At 39.0% G+C, this 15,927-nt stretch overlaps 1 protein-coding gene across 1 annotated transcript; it reads left to right on the plus strand.

The window, feature by feature from the left end:
- Positions 1 to 465: 465 nt before the first annotated feature.
- hck (HCK proto-oncogene, Src family tyrosine kinase) lies at positions 466 to 10,642 on the plus strand (the record flags this gene model as incomplete). The annotated part of the gene is made up of 9 exons (XM_038291565.1): positions 466 to 561; positions 643 to 746; positions 1,541 to 1,690; positions 2,224 to 2,376; positions 2,461 to 2,643; positions 4,066 to 4,142; positions 9,473 to 9,626; positions 9,768 to 9,899; positions 10,001 to 10,642. Coding segments are annotated over 9 exons (1,252 nt in total), but the record flags the coding sequence as incomplete, so codon positions are not given.
- Positions 10,643 to 15,927: the final 5,285 nt, after the last annotated feature.

Raw genomic sequence — 15,927 nt, forward strand, 5'->3', positions numbered from 1 at the left:
AGCCAAATTTTAGCTGAATAGCATATGGCAGCCTTATGGCAGCCAAATGGCAGCCGAATGAAAGCCGAATGGAAGCCGAACGGAAGCCGAATGGAAGCCGAATCACAGCCAAATTTTAGCTGAATAGCATATGGCAGCCTTATGGCAGCCAAATGGCAGCCCTCTTCCCTGCAACTTCCAGCAAAATTCCCTCCAACTTCCAGCCACTGGAGTGATCCACTGTATCAATTTTTTTGTACTCTGGATTCAACCATTTCACTGAATTACAGGGTCTGACAAGGAGATGGTGCTCTTTAGATCTTATTGTCCACAAATCCTGACAGAAAGAATATCTTACAAAGGTTGATGTTTAAAAAAGGAATTGTAGAGGACCAGCCAAGGGTCCATCAAGGAAAGTAGGGAAATTTTGAATGGCTACTACTGTAGAGCTGAATCTTTTTGTTTTGTCTGTTTTTTCCACCTCAGATCTGGCGAGTGGTGGAGAGCCATGCTAATCAGTACCGGCAAAGAAGGCTACATTCCCAGTAATTATGTGGCTAAAGACACTCTGGAGACAGAGGAGTGAGTTCACAGGCTGACATGTTCAACATAAGGATGGGCGGTTTCTGATGTTGGATAACTGATCTCATCCATGTTGTTCAGCTGGTTCTTTAAGGGCGTGAGCAGAAAGGATGCTGAGAGGCAGCTGCTGGCCCCAGGAAATCGAATTGGATCCTTCATGATCCGAGACAGTGAGACCACCAAAGGTGAGATAAACGAGCTGTAAAGGTGAACTGCTTGAAGGCGGGAAGAGCTAAAAGCCTTCCAGCCGTCCTGATGGTCAGAAGGGCTCATATATCCCCTTTTTGTCCCAATGATTACTTCATTCCGATTAGTCTCAGGGGAAAAAAAGAAAAATCATCATATTCAAATGACTGGAACAGATCAAATGGAATAGATTAGAATTTATCTTAACTGTCAATATCACAAATACAGAGCAACGAAATGAACTCTATGCATTTAACGCCTCCTCTTGGTCAGGGGGGATTTACCATTAGGCAATACTAGGCAGTTGCCTAGGGCCCCAAGTTCCTGGAGGGCCCCATAAAACTCCTTTTACATGTATGGTTAATACAGCTATTCCTTATTTGTGCACATTAATTATGTTTTTGATAAAAATCCATTGGCTAAAATGCCATCAGAACAGTTATAAAGTGTGTTTTTGAAAACACAGGAAGGAGCAATCAGCTAAGTGAGCTTAGTGCTTGGAAAAAATCTTTCATTCCTTTAAAGACAGCATGAAAAGTCAGCAGAGTACAAAACATAGAGAGGAAAACAAGAAGAAAAGGGACAAGAAGAGAGGGACACAACCTAGAACAGATCATGGATGTCTATTCTATTAACATTTCTCTATTTGTAGAATGGGGATGTTTTATGTCTTGTCTTCTCCATTCAGAGGGGCCCCTGCCTGTCTTTGCCTAGGGCCCCACATTTCCTAAATCCGTCCCTGCATGTATGATCATGTATGACCGGCTGTCTTATCTGCTTATTTTTGTTCTAGGTAGTTATTCTCTATCCGTCAGGGATCTGGATCCACAGTCTGGTGACACGGTCAAACATTATAAGATTCGAACGCTGGACAACGGAGGATTTTACATCTCCCCTCGCATCACCTTCTGCACCCTGCAGGAGCTGGTCGGCCATTATAAAAGTGAGTTCAGACCAGAAACCCGCTCTGCATGCTTCCTTCTGGCTTTTAGTTGGTTTCCTGTCAAAACTTAAGTCATCTAGTGGTGAGCAACCTTTTTCAGGTCAACCATTGAACTTCTAGAATCAGTGTATTCATGGCTCCCCCTGCTGATAGGCCTGGATAACTTACGCTCTTCCAAAAAAGTTAAAAAACCATGAAGCCTGGCAGTCCACCTTTTTGGAATGGGGGCTGTTTCGCTTATTTGGTTCTGCAAGGCCCCATACCTGACATACCGAAGGGGTGGACCTGTGTGTCTGTTTCTATTAGCATATTTTCTAAACTAAAACAAAGGTTATGTTGGGCTACTGGATAAAACCTGGAACTAAACACTATTTCTGACATTTTGAATTGAAAAAGCTTCCTGGATGGAAGAGAAACGTCTTCAAACTTGGAAACAAAGTCCAGTGGATTGATTTTAACGTTTCTGGAATGACTATGAATATTACGCTCTATTAAAGGATTTTTATAAACCTTAAAATGTTTGCTGTTTTCAGAGCAGGGAGATGGCCTCTGCCAAACTCTGACCACTCCATGTTTAAGCCCCAAACCTGAGAAACCCTGGGAGAAGGATGCCTGGGAAATCCCACGATCCTCACTTAAGCTGGATAAGAGACTCGGCGCGGGACAGTTTGGAGAAGTTTGGATGGGTGAGTCAGAGCGCTGCCGCTGAGAAGACACGAAGAAAAACGTGTCTTTCACTCCTTTCACTGTGTTTTTTCTTCTCCAATCAGCTACGTACAACAAGCACACCAAGGTGGCGGTGAAGACCATGAAGCCTGGCAGTATGTCAGTGGAGGCGTTCCTGATGGAGGCCAACCTGATGAAGAGCCTACAGCACGACAAACTCGTTCGCCTCAACGCTGTGGTCACCAAAGAGGAGCCCATCTACATCATCACCGAGTACATGGAGAAAGGTGCTCTTTGCGTGCGCCAGTTCAAATAAGCCAGCTATCAAAAACCTGAGTTATAAATGAGTTTTACAGACGTCCAGTTATGTCCGGACTCCTGGAGATAAATGCTCCTGATGTCTTTAGTGGGTATAAAAGCAGATGAACTGGTCCCAGAAGGTTAAACTGGTTAGAAAAACCTGGACTTCTACAGTTTTAAAAAACTTTTTAGAAGGTCAGACGATTTATTGATTATTTGCACCATCATCCCGTTTAAAATTGGCGGTAATATTAATATATTTACATGTACTACTGTCTGATAAGAGGTGGTTTGATTGCATGTTGGATTTATGGTTAGACTTCCTTATTTTGCATGTTTTTTCCTCTCATTGTGTTTGAAACTGGAAGGTTGATGATGATTGGCTGCATCTTCACCTCAGTTATCTGCCAAAAAACGATCAGCCTGTGTTTAACCACTCAAAACAAATTAACCTGGATCCGTCGGAAGGCGAAGGCACCTTCTCAGAACCTTAAAATAACCTTTTCATTTTTCAAACCAAGGTGTAATTTAACTCCCAGCGGACTAAACTGCAAAAATGATGTAGAAATAAGTTAAAATGTCTTTAATTAAGTGTATTTTCCTTTAATTTGAGTAAGTAAAGAAGACAATTTTCCAATAGAACGAGTATTTCTACTCTTAGGATAAGAAATTTAGATAATATGCGCTTGAAATGAAGACAATGCAATAGTTTTTTATTTTTATTTTAAAGAGTTGGGGTTTTAAATGTTCCACTGCTAAAGTCTCACTTACCTCCTCAATTCAAGAACAAATACATTTATTTTAAGAAAAGGTGACTTATTTAGATGTCGACCTTTTCTAGTGTAGCTAGCCTGCCTAATTAATAAAGATAGCATAAATCACAAGTTGATTTTTTTGAAAAGGGTGTTAACCCGACAAACTACTTCAGAATAATTTAATTTCACACCTTTACTCCCACACTTTAACATAAAACTCTATGTAATATATCTGTAAGTGCTGGAAACTGTTTGAAGATGAAAAGGCATTTTAATCTGTTTTTAGCATCTTTAATTCTCACTACTGAAACAGCAGGGTTTGTATGTTTATTCTATTTAATATAGATTTTCAATTTCATTCTAAAATATAAATAAAAACCCTAAAGGATTAAAAGAGCAACTCTGCTCTGTTCAGCCTTCCTGTTATCAACTGAAAGCCTTGCTCTCTCTCGCCGTATCACAGCCCAGGTTGATGTTAACAAGCTGTAGAAAGTTTAGTGCTTCCTTTAAACAGCTGAAACTAGAACAGTAAGAAAGAAGGAAGAAATTAAAACTATTGTGTAATAAAATAGCGCTAAAAATGATTTTTATTTTGATGATGTATTTCATAATAATAATTTTGATGTTGATGGATATTTGCATGTTTTCCTATAGGTAGTTTGTTAGACTTCCTGAAGAGCGATGAAGGAAACCGTGTCCAGCTTCCAAAACTCATCGACTTCTCTGCTCAGGTGAGGATTCCTCGCATTCTCTACTGATTATATTCTATAGCATTATTTTGCAAATTGATTAATCTGTCGATTGTTTTTTCTATTAATCGATTGATAATTGGATAGCCAAAGGTTTCTTAAAGAAGATATTTTACCAAATCAAAGCAGGTGAAACTAGAACTTTTCTACTTGAGGAGTTCTGGATTATAGAGCAGATTGAGAGAAGAAAAATATTTTTTTTTATCTTAACCCCTAACTCAGTGAAATACTTTGAAAATCCAAATCCAGCCAATAGTGTTATTGGAATCCAGGACCAGACCTGATTACCTTTGTAACTTTAAACAATCTGGATATTTTGATGGCAAAAATGAATGTCAATGTAATAACAAGAATAATAATCAAATTGTTTTTTATTAGTTTTTCATATTAAACCAACAGACACGTCCAGGGCATAAAAAACAAAACAAAAAGACTCCATAATTACATCACACCGACATCACAAAAAAAAAAACATAAACCAACTATCAACAAGACAATTACTACACCCGCACATACAACCCATGTTCCACACATCCGTGGGTTGAAAACCAAAAACATAAGTATGAATAACAATCATAATGAAAATAATTCCGCCACACAGAGAAAAAATAAAGAAAAAAAAGCTGCTGATTATGCTGAAGCAGATGGAACTCCGGATTCAAAATAAGAAATAAAAGGTTGCCAAATCTTGAAATATCTCCTAATGGTACCCTGTGACGTAAATCGAAGATGTTCCAGCTTTAGGTGCGCCATTACCTCCTCTATCCATCGTTTATGAGTTGGTGGAACTGCCTTTACCCAATTAAATAGGATCAATCTCCTGGCCAACAGCGAAGGAAATGCCATTGCCTTCCTTTGAGCTGTCGTTTAATGTAAAAACAAGAAACGGCAACTTGTATATATTAGGAAAAATAACAAAAGTGCTTCTAGAAGAAATTCAGGAAAAACACTCTGAGAGTGAAAGAAACACTTTTTTGGTCCAACAAAACCTTAAAGGCATTAATGCTGATACTGGCACATTTTTTAGTTTATAAACCGAAATATAATTGTTAACTAGGCTTATTAATTATTTAACTTTCATTTTTAACTTTTCAATTAGCTTTTTACCTTTTTTAAAGGGTTAAATGTAAAATGTTTAAATAAATAATCCTACTCTAAATGGTTCGCTCTATCAGCTAACACTCAGTTATCACTTTTTTCTACAGAGCTACGAAATTCACTCTCTGTATTTAACCCAGCAGTGGGCTGCCATTGTGCAGCGCCCGGGGAGCAGTGTGGGGTTAAGGGTCTTGCTCAGGGGGCTTGAGCTCCTAACCTCTGGGATCCAAGCTCTATGCTCTAACCACTAGGCCACCACTCCCCTCCTACCAACTAATGTTGGATTCATGAACTTCCTTCCACCAAAACATGAGCGTAGGTTTACACAGGGACCACAGGGACATGTCCCTACCAGAATTTTGAACCGACCTAATTGTCCCTACCAATAATTGGATGTGAGCAACATGTTTATAATTTACAGCAGTAGTTGTTGCCGTAGTGGCTTATTTTCCTCTCGCAGTTCCTCTGCCTCGTCTCTCCTGTCCCTTTCATGTAGCAGCGCATGGAACTGTGCTGCGCTGTTTAACTCCACTCTCATTGGTTGTTCTGCCTTAGGTTCCGCCTTCTCTCCCTCTGATTGGCTGTTTTCTAGTCCGCGTGTGCTTGGAGCACAACATTGAAAATGTATTCACACTAGAATGCTGCGGTTACTCCAGTTAATATTAGGCTAAAAACAAAAACCTTTTTTTTTTCTTTTATAAAACGAAATATTCTGAGTCAGCCAGGAGTTCTGAAGACTGCTGGAAAATTGTGCAAATAAAGGCTGTAAGCCATCAACATTTCTGATTCTTAGCCACAGCCACCTAAAAGAAAATGTGAGGGTTTCCTTTTTACCGATATTTAGTTGCTATTACTGTTTTCATTTTTTGATGACTCTTTAAGGAAGTTCAGGTATAGTTATTAGCAGGTGGTATTTCTCTTATAGAGTATAACAATAAGAGATGGTGGCTAAACATCTGCTGTTTATCGTTTAAAAAGCATAATTAGGGTTCCACATAATAATAGTAATTTAATTGACTATTTATACTTCTAGAAATAGAAGAAATAGGATAAAGACAAGAACAAACAGATGAAGAGTATCAACATTCATTTTATCTTACATAGATTTCCACACAGTCTATAAGTAAATTAGTACAAACATTAATGTCTGGTAAAAATGCTTGAATATAGCTGTTTATTTTTGATATTATTAAATCACAGATAAGATAGTGGTATATTGTCTTTTAGAATTGTTAAAAGTGATTTTATATTTTAATACACTTAGGCTCATTCTCAGTGTTGTGTTTGTAGATGATGCCACTGAAAAAGAAATTACCGGTATACATAAGGAGCTATTTAAACAGTCAGACAGTAAGCAATATAGGATGGTGATAAAAGGTTGTGTTACATTTAATCCTTTACTATTAAAAATGCACTTATACATTATATGATTATAGGAAACACAGATATGCAGTAATAATGATGCAGGGCAGCTTGTAGGTGAAGCAGCTGCCCTTCAGTGCTTCAGGTGATGTCTAAATAAACCAGGTGAAATTAAAATATCTCCACATGAGGAGTTCTGGGTGGAGAATATTGACAGACAAAAACATTTTTTTTTATATTTTATATATATATATCGTATTTTTTACAATTTTGGTATAATTACAATTTTGGTATAATTACTGATTTAAGTGGGTTGCTCTGTCGGGGAAAGGCGCATTTTACATTTAGATTATGTTTTATAGTCTCTATTCTTCAGTTAATGATGAATCACTCACTAAATTAGTTGACAATTATTGAAATAATCAATTAATATAATTAATTTTTTCAGCCCCGGATAAAATACCTGAAATGGGCGACACAGAGTAACTACAGCCCAGATGTTCAACTTTTATAATGAAGTTAATATTTTAATGAATGTAATATTTTGCTTGATAAATATAAGAGTGGGGTTTAACTCTGCATAATTCTATATCTTCAAAAGAAAATACTGTATTTACCTTCTCTCTTAGTCATTCAAATGAAACCATTTTCAAAGTGGAAAACAGTCCTAATTCCACATTCATCAGAGCTGGTGATACTTCAAACATTGATAAACAGCATCTAATGAGTGTAGAGCTTATAACATTTTTATTAATGTAGCAAAATTATGCTTTTCTCTTTTAACAATCAATTGCTCTTATCAGCACGGATGCTCACACCGAGCATAAAAAAAGGCATGCATATTGCATAGCACCAATGACACCTGATCAATTGTGTCCCTACCAAAGTTCAAATCAAACCTACGCCCTTGCACCAAAATAAAGATAGTTTACTTTACCAAATTGTGGTTTCAAATTCCTTGTTTTCAAAAGATGCTGCCAAATAGTTTCCCGTGGCTTTTTTTAAAGGAAACCAGCCCACAGCATCACTCACCTTTCACCAAGCTTAAGAGTGAGCATAAAAAGTTTTTCTACTGGGTTAAAGATTGCTCGATGAATCGTCTACAAGTTTACATCGGTGATGGTAGGACACTGCTGGGGTTTTTGCTGTCAGACAGCGTTGAATGGTTGCTATGGAGACCTGAGGGCCTGGAGATCTGACTCTTCCTGCCTCAGTTTTAGATCATTCATTAAAAGGCTAGATTAGGTTATGATTATAGGTGGTGAGGTGTGGGAATGAGCTGATGACAAGCTTAAGGGGAGAGATTGTTGCATTGTCCATACGACATTATTTTGTACATTTCCCTTTAGCCTTTTTAATCACCTTTATGTTGCAAAAATGTGCTTTAATTTTTCTTTGGTGTCTGTAATCTTCTTGGGCCTAAATTGGGGAAAACGTTTATTTTATTTGTTCATAAAAAATTGGATTTTATATTGTTTCCATCTCAATTTTTAATAGAGAATTCCAAAAAGAAAACTGTAATACAATTCAATTCAGTTTATTTCTATAGCGAAACCTCAGTGTGAGCGGCCGTCTGCCGAGACCCACTAGGGTTCAAGGAGACAGAAGCAGAAATACTTTTAAAGGATAGTCTGGTGAAAATGGCCGATTCTAAGAGTTTTTGCTATGTGAAGTATTCAGACGCACACAACAGCACATCCCATTGCAATCAGCAGATAAAACTTTTCTTTTTCTTTTGGACATTTAAAAACCTTTGCCTCATTAGCTCCCAGTCTATCACCTGTCATGTGTGAAACCAGTACAGCGTGCAGCCCTGACATTATAGGACCTGACGTGACACTTTGTGAGGTGACAGACGTGATGTCTCTCTGTTCCGGTCTGCCATGGTTCTTCATCAGAAATCAGATGAAGCAGGCAGTGAGTTCACAGCAGACAGAGCAGAGCAGAGGTGTGAATTCTACGTTTATACGTAACATGTACAGCAGCAGCCATTAAAAATTTCCCCACTTTCCTTGATGGGTCCCTGGCTGTTCCCTGGCTGATCCCCTACAATTCCTTTTTAACCTCCTACCATCCACCTCATTTTGGATAATCATCGCCTATTTTGCATACCCAAATGGAAAAGCAAATAACTTAGGAACTGTATTCCAAAATTACATGTGCAATACATTATTTGAAAGCTAACAACCGCTAGTTTCCTAATATATAAATTAAAATTGGGTGAGTAAAACACAGACCAACCTGCATCAGTTCAAACCTGACTCAAAGTTGTTATATATATATATATATATATATATATATATATATATATATATATATATATATATATATATATTTGATAGGTCTTTCTTGAACAGCAGTAATAAAGACATTCTTGAGAAAAAGCAGGTTTTATTGTATTATATTTTTTTTTACATCATGTCAACCACAAATGCAGAAAATGTCAGACCTCTAGCTTTAACAATTCCAGATCTGTGGGGTTTGGAACCTTTGGTGTCAGCTTGTAGCTGTGCGCAATGGCTCCACCTGCTGGTAGAACATTTTACCTGAGTTATTACCCCCACTTAAGGTCTTAAGAGGTTTTAAGAGGTTAAACATCAATCTTTGTACTAAAATATTCTTTCTGTCATGATTTGTGGACATTAAGATTTAAAGAGAAGCGCCATCTCCTGGTCAGACCCTGTAATTCAGTGAAAGGGTGGAGTCAGAGTAGAAAAATATCCAAGAGGGGGTCACTGCAGTGGCTGGAAGTTGGAGGGGATTCTGCTGGGAGTTGCAGGATAGTGGGCTGCCATTTTGAATGGCTGCTGCTGTAGGATTTGACTGACTAACATTAAATGTCTTGCTTTCAGATTGCAGAAGGAATGGCGTACATTGAGCAGAAGAACTACATCCACAGAGACTTGAGAGCTGCCAACATCCTGGTCAATAAGTCCTTAGTGTGCAAAATCGCTGACTTTGGCCTGGCTCGAATTATTGAGGACAACGAGTACACAGCCAGAGAGGGTAGGTCTCCTCTCTCCACACGCTGCAGAACGAGGATCTCATCCCTCCTTCAATCACTCACCACATCCATCCCTGTCTGTGCTCTGAATGCCTGACCAATACCAACAGAGGTTTACTGGTTTTGATGTCTTCCATGAACAGGAGCCAAGTTCCCGATCAAATGGACGGCCCCTGAAGCCATCAACTATGGCTCCTTCACAATAAAATCCGACGTCTGGTCCTTTGGGATTTTGCTGACTGAGATCATCAGTTATGGACGCACGCCGTACCCAGGTGACAGCACCGTCTTTATACTTTTTATTTAGGAATCCGTCCCGATTGAGTCCACTTCTATTAGGTGTGAGAAAGGCTGAAAGATTTTTCTTGTTTTGCAGGAATGACCAATCCAGAGGTGATCCGTTCCCTGGAGAAAGGCTACCGAATGCAGCGCCTCGACAGCTGTCCCACTGAACTCTATGAGATCATGCTGGAGTGCTGGAAGAACAAGCCAGAGGACCGCCCCACCTTCGATTACCTGCAGAGCGTCCTGGAGGATTTCTACACAGCTACAGAGAGCCAGTACCAGCAGCAGCCATGAGACAGCATCCATTAATATGTGCTTCAGGTTGAGTTTATGTAAGCAGCAGCAGTGCAGCTCAGGGCACAAAAAACATGCTGGAAATTTAGCTCTCTGCCTCTTATCTACGCACACACATACGGCACGGTACAGAAATGATGCTCAGAGAGACAGACCTTTACACTTTTAATAGTTTTTTCAATGAAAAATACAGAGTTGGAAAAGTTTTGTCAGCTTTTTCCAAATGTGCATTTCCACAGTCGGCTCTATAAAAGATGTAGTTTACACCAAAAGATGATTTTAAGTTCTGTGTTCAAGCAATAATCTCACAGTGGCAGCGAAGATATTATAAATAAAAAAGTTTGCATCGGCAGCCGTGAACAGAACCAGCAAAGGTTTCACTTTTTACTCACAATTTAATTAGTCTAATGGTTTTGATTCCAGATGCAGCATCCTCCAAGGATCCAGGTAGAGCGGGTCCTTGGAGGATGGTCCATGAAAATAAGGAGGCTGGAAGAGTTTGGCTGAGGATTCAAACAGGTCCAGCCTTCTCCGGCTTTCACTTCGCGTATGCTCGGCCTACGAATCTTTGGAAGATGCAGCCGCTGAAGTAGATCTTGGCATAAGATACATTTTTATTGGTTATGATGTTCATTGCTCAACAGGCTGCAAAACCTGCCCAACTCTGTTGATAAATTATCGCCACCTATTGGTCTGGGGTTTTGCCCCATGAGTTAAACAGAGCCAATCCTAATCAGTCAGCTCTCAGAGGTGGTTGTTATAGATGCAAAAAATGCCAAATAAAACCAACGTCTTAAAGCCTCATTGGTTGAGGCTTTAAGTACATTTATATTTCCATATTTCTCAGAATTGCCCATAAATCCTTCATTAAATTATTCTCTGTGTAAAACCTTTAGAACACGGACCAGACTGCACACTGGAAGCCGTTCAAACTTCACACAAAGATGCTACTAAATAATTCACTCAGGCCTCTATTTTAATGCACTGTACTTAGAGCCATAACTTTCAAAGGATAGACGTGTTTCTGGGTTTTATTGCTGCTGTAATTAGCGTACAGCTCCTATCATGTGAAAAGACGTCAAGCAAAGCCGTGCTAATAAATATTCAAATATTTTTACCGCTGGCCTCTGAAAACTTAGGACTAACAGAACTAAACAGAGCATGAATTTAAAGGAAAAGTCCGGTCAGCGAGGAATAATCAATGCATTATTATTTATATAACTAATATGTTTGCGGTGATTTAATTAATTAAGCGTTAAACAGTATAAAAACTAAAAACTATCATTTTATTCGCGATCGCTGAGTCTAGGAGCGGCCATTTTTGCCCAAATATAGTAGCCCCTCCCTCCTGCCATCTTCCAGCAGTGACGTCACGGTGCGGTAAGCCTAGCGCCATTCTCCCCGCTTTCCAAGCTAAATCAATGGGAACTACTAGACACATCTGCAATCAACAACAATTATTGAAGATTTCCAGAGGACTTCACCATTGAAATTCACCAGAGCTATAGTGAAACTGACAATGCCCACGTGCATGGCAGCTGGATGCTGGAATACATCGGGTAAAAGTGGAAAAAAGAGTTATTCCACCTTTCTGATTCCTGATCCTCCACGGACGGGTTGGTCGTTGGATCGCCAACTTGCAGAGGGAGGATTTGCCATCGAACTTCTGGCCAGAGAAAAAACCCGTAATATGTAGCCAACTGTCGCAGCCTTCTGTTCCAAAAAATACCTAAATTTCCAACAAAGGCGGAGGGCTGTAACAGGTGGGTTTCGGCTTTGTATGCACTTCCGAATTGGCTTATTTGTTGTAAAATCAAAGACAAAATAATTACTAAAAATATCTTGCAACTTAGTAGAAATGAAAAATAATGTTAATTTAATGTTTGAGGCTTTAAAAAAGTGGTAAAAAAAATAATTTTACAAAACCTCCCATCCACACCAGACATTTACCAACCGATCCACCAGCACCCGCTGTGTTCTTAATTATTCCAATTAATGGGAGGGTCAGCAACCTAATCTAAACAAATCCAAATTTTAAAAATATAAATTACAAATTTTGATACTAAATGAATATTTTACATACCAAAAGAAGAAAACTAAATTGGCAGAAATGACAAATTACCCATATTTAGTATAAATGCCTATAACACCAACATTTGGAAGAAGAATGTTTTTAAGATGACTTGGATAATAGCGCGTTGTGACAAACACCAGATACAGCACTGGGACTTGATCAACAGCCGATACCGCACCGTGACGTCACTAACCAGTAGGTGGCAGTAGTGTTCTTTGACAAACATGGATGCCTCCAGTAAAGCACATTCACATGAAAATTACTCTGAATTAAAAACACTGATCATTTATTGAACAGGATGGAATCATTTCACATTTAAAGAACTTTCAGAAGTTTGAATTCTGTATATGAGCGGACTTTTCCTTTAAAAAAAAAGTGAAAATATAAAAAAATATATATATTTTGGTTCTAACTCTCCGTCTGAGCACGTTTTGACATTATTTGTGCCGTTCTTATTTTCCTCTTTCTCTGTGCCTTTAACATCTGTTCCTTGATCCGGATTCAATCATCAGATTCAAATATATATTCCATATGATGTGTATATACAAATTTATTCTGCTTGTTTATTCTTTATGACTTAAGTTATTATAAAAGCAGCATACTAATGTCAGGAATGTTTTGGAGAGAACATTTTCTTTAAAACCCTTTTATTGTTTGTTTTTTAGCAGAGCGTAACGACGGATACCTGCTGATGCATCTTTGATTATGCTGGAAGTTGAATGTAAATTGCACATAAATGTTCAGGACAAGTGAGCTTTAAGCATGTTAATAATTCATGCTTTGATAAATATGGCGACTTTCCATAAAGACTTTAAAGCAACAATGTGCCAGAAATGATGTTTTTAAGTGAGGAGCCATGTAAGACATCAATCAGGGCTGTATATATATAGATGTATCACTGAGTTAAGACTCTTTTCTCTCATTTTCCCTTGGCAGTCTGTGAATGCTTCCTTAAGTGCAACTCTTATGATAATTGGTTAAATAAATGGTTTCAGAAATGACTGAAATATTAAAGAACAGAATATTTGATGTTTCAATCATAATTTATATGTTCTTTTATTCATCATATTTAACTATATATAAAAGGTTCCCGGCCCGGGGTCTTTCTGCATGGAGTTTGCATGTTCTCCATGAGCATGCTTAGGTTCTCTCCGGGTACTCCGGCTGCCTCCTACAGTCCGAAAAAACATGACTGTTAGGTTCATTGGCTTCTCTGAGTGTGAGTATGACTGGTTGTTTGTCCTGTTTGTCTCTGTGTTGCCCTGCGATGGACTTGAGACCTGTCCACCCCGCCCCTCATGGATGGATGGATGGATGGATGGATGGATGGATGGATGGATGGATGGATGGATGGATGGATGGATGGATGGATGGATGGATGATGGATGGATGGATGGATGGATGGATGGATGGATGGATGGATGGATGATGGATGGATGGATGGATGGATGGATGGATGGATGGATGGATGGATGGATGGATGATGGATGGATGGATGGATGGATGATGGATGGATGGATGGATGGATGGATGGATGGATGGATGGATGGATGGATGGATGGATGGATGGTCAGTGCAGCTTCAAAATTACACATAAAACCTCAAATACATTCATGCACCTCCTGCCTTTAATATTCAGTTGAATAAAATGGGAGCTTCTCAATACATTGTGACATAACCCTCGGGTCAAAGTTCATTGAACCACTGGTGTGCCAGAAGACTCCTGTGTTATTCTGCATCGCTCCTGAACATCCTCAACTCGTCACTGTTTCATAATAATGGCAGACCAGCATCACTAACCACATCCATCACTGGTTAGAAAAATGTGTAAAAAATATTCTTTTTTTTTTTACTGAAGTCCAAAATGGTCTGAGATTTAATGCAGTTTTTAATTCATCCCAGAATCTTGTTTTTGACAGTAAATAAAGCACGGATCTGTCAAAAAAATTATAAAACAAAAATAAAAGCAAATTTATTTGTATTTTATCATCTTGTAATCACTGAGGATCTTGTTGTACATTTCTGGAGGTGTTTAAATGGTTTGTCTTTGGTGCTCATTTCACTGTTCCAGAAAGGAATATGTCTTTGGTATGTTCCTGCCTCAACACACCTGATTTTAGCCCCTTAAATTCGTAGGGATATTTCATATTTCAATGTCAAATAATTCTGACTTAAGCATGTATATAAATGTATTTATCAGACCATATTGTCCCAAAATGTAGAAAATTTCTATTTGAAAAAAAAAAAAATCCTCTCTTAAAATCTTCGTGGTAGGCAGTTAGTTCTACGTCAGCCTGAACACCTAAATTCGGCCAATCATATATCAACGGTCATCTGTCAATCAAATGTTTTCGGTCATAGCATCTTGATTCATGTGTCGCAGCTAATATACGCAACGGTTGAAATCAGAATCCTTTCCTTTCCCATTGAGTTGCGTCCCAGTGTTCACGGGGATGGACGTCTGTGTCTTCAGCAGGCGTAGAGCTAACAGAACTGGCAGCGTTGCGAGGCAAGGGCTCAAACATGTACGGCTGGAAGCCTTCTACACCAAACCAAGCTTCTGCCGCCCTGGCGTCCTCTTCCACAACATCTTCGTCCCCGCTTTCCTCCTCTAAATAAAAAATGTATGATAGAGGAGACTCATCCACGACCTCCGACACTAAACTCTCCTCCTCTTGCATGTTTCCGCTGTCCATAGCGTTCCTTGACAGCGTCGTTTCTAAGTCACCAATTTAGTGCTATTTGGTCCCAATGGAATTTCCCATTGGGAACCTGCTAGCACTAAGTTGCTAACTGGTTAGCAAGATGCTTCCGACAAACCGGCTACAATCAAACTTGCTTGTGAACCTTCTGCCACAACAATCCCACCCCCTTGATAAAAGACCAATCACATTAACTTTGTTCACTAGTGTAAAGTCGGGCACCACTTGGGAGAATTCGGCAATTCAACAGTTGAAACAGCTGCTTCCCTATGACTTGAAGCCTGGCAGGCCCCGTTACAGGCTAAACTTTTTATCTATTTATAGAAATGACCAAAACACAGTCACACAGTGTTTCATCCACACGCCCCTCAAATGGGGCTTTAAAAATGTCTAAAACATGTTTCAAATTGGTTTTTTCACAAGTACTTTTTGTTTTCTATCTGTATAAACAAATAAAATGAGATTTTAAATTCTAACTGCCATGTGTGACTCTGCGGGAGCATTGCAACAGCAGGTATTCATTTTTAGCCCCGCCCCCTAATGGCCACCATTATTGGAATGTAGAGGCTCAGACCTTTCCAAGGAGGGGTCGGAGGACATTGTGTGACTATTTCAGGTAATGTAACCAGTAGCGATGCGCTGACGCCATTTTTTGGACCCGATACCTGACTGTGCAGTATCGGCCGATACCGATACCATACCGGTACCATCTGTTTGAAAGTGATGTGTGTGTGTATATATGAAGAACTGCACACTACTTGGATGTAAAATAATTGCCATCATGGCTTCATGTCTAGCTGCTGCCTACCTTTGTGAAGCAGGAAACAGACTAAAACAAAGTGAATCCAGTAGAACTTTTATTGCCTACCTGGAATGGGTGACTATAGTTCAATAAACTTTTGGCTCTCTAAATGGTATCAATGCCCTATTTGTTGGTACTCGCCGATA

The sequence above is a fragment of the Cyprinodon tularosa genome, unplaced genomic scaffold, assembly GCF_016077235.1.
Source record: "Cyprinodon tularosa strain WSP-4 unplaced genomic scaffold, ASM1607723v1 ctg1080, whole genome shotgun sequence".
Classification (NCBI taxonomy): Eukaryota; Metazoa; Chordata; class Actinopteri; order Cyprinodontiformes; family Cyprinodontidae; genus Cyprinodon; species Cyprinodon tularosa.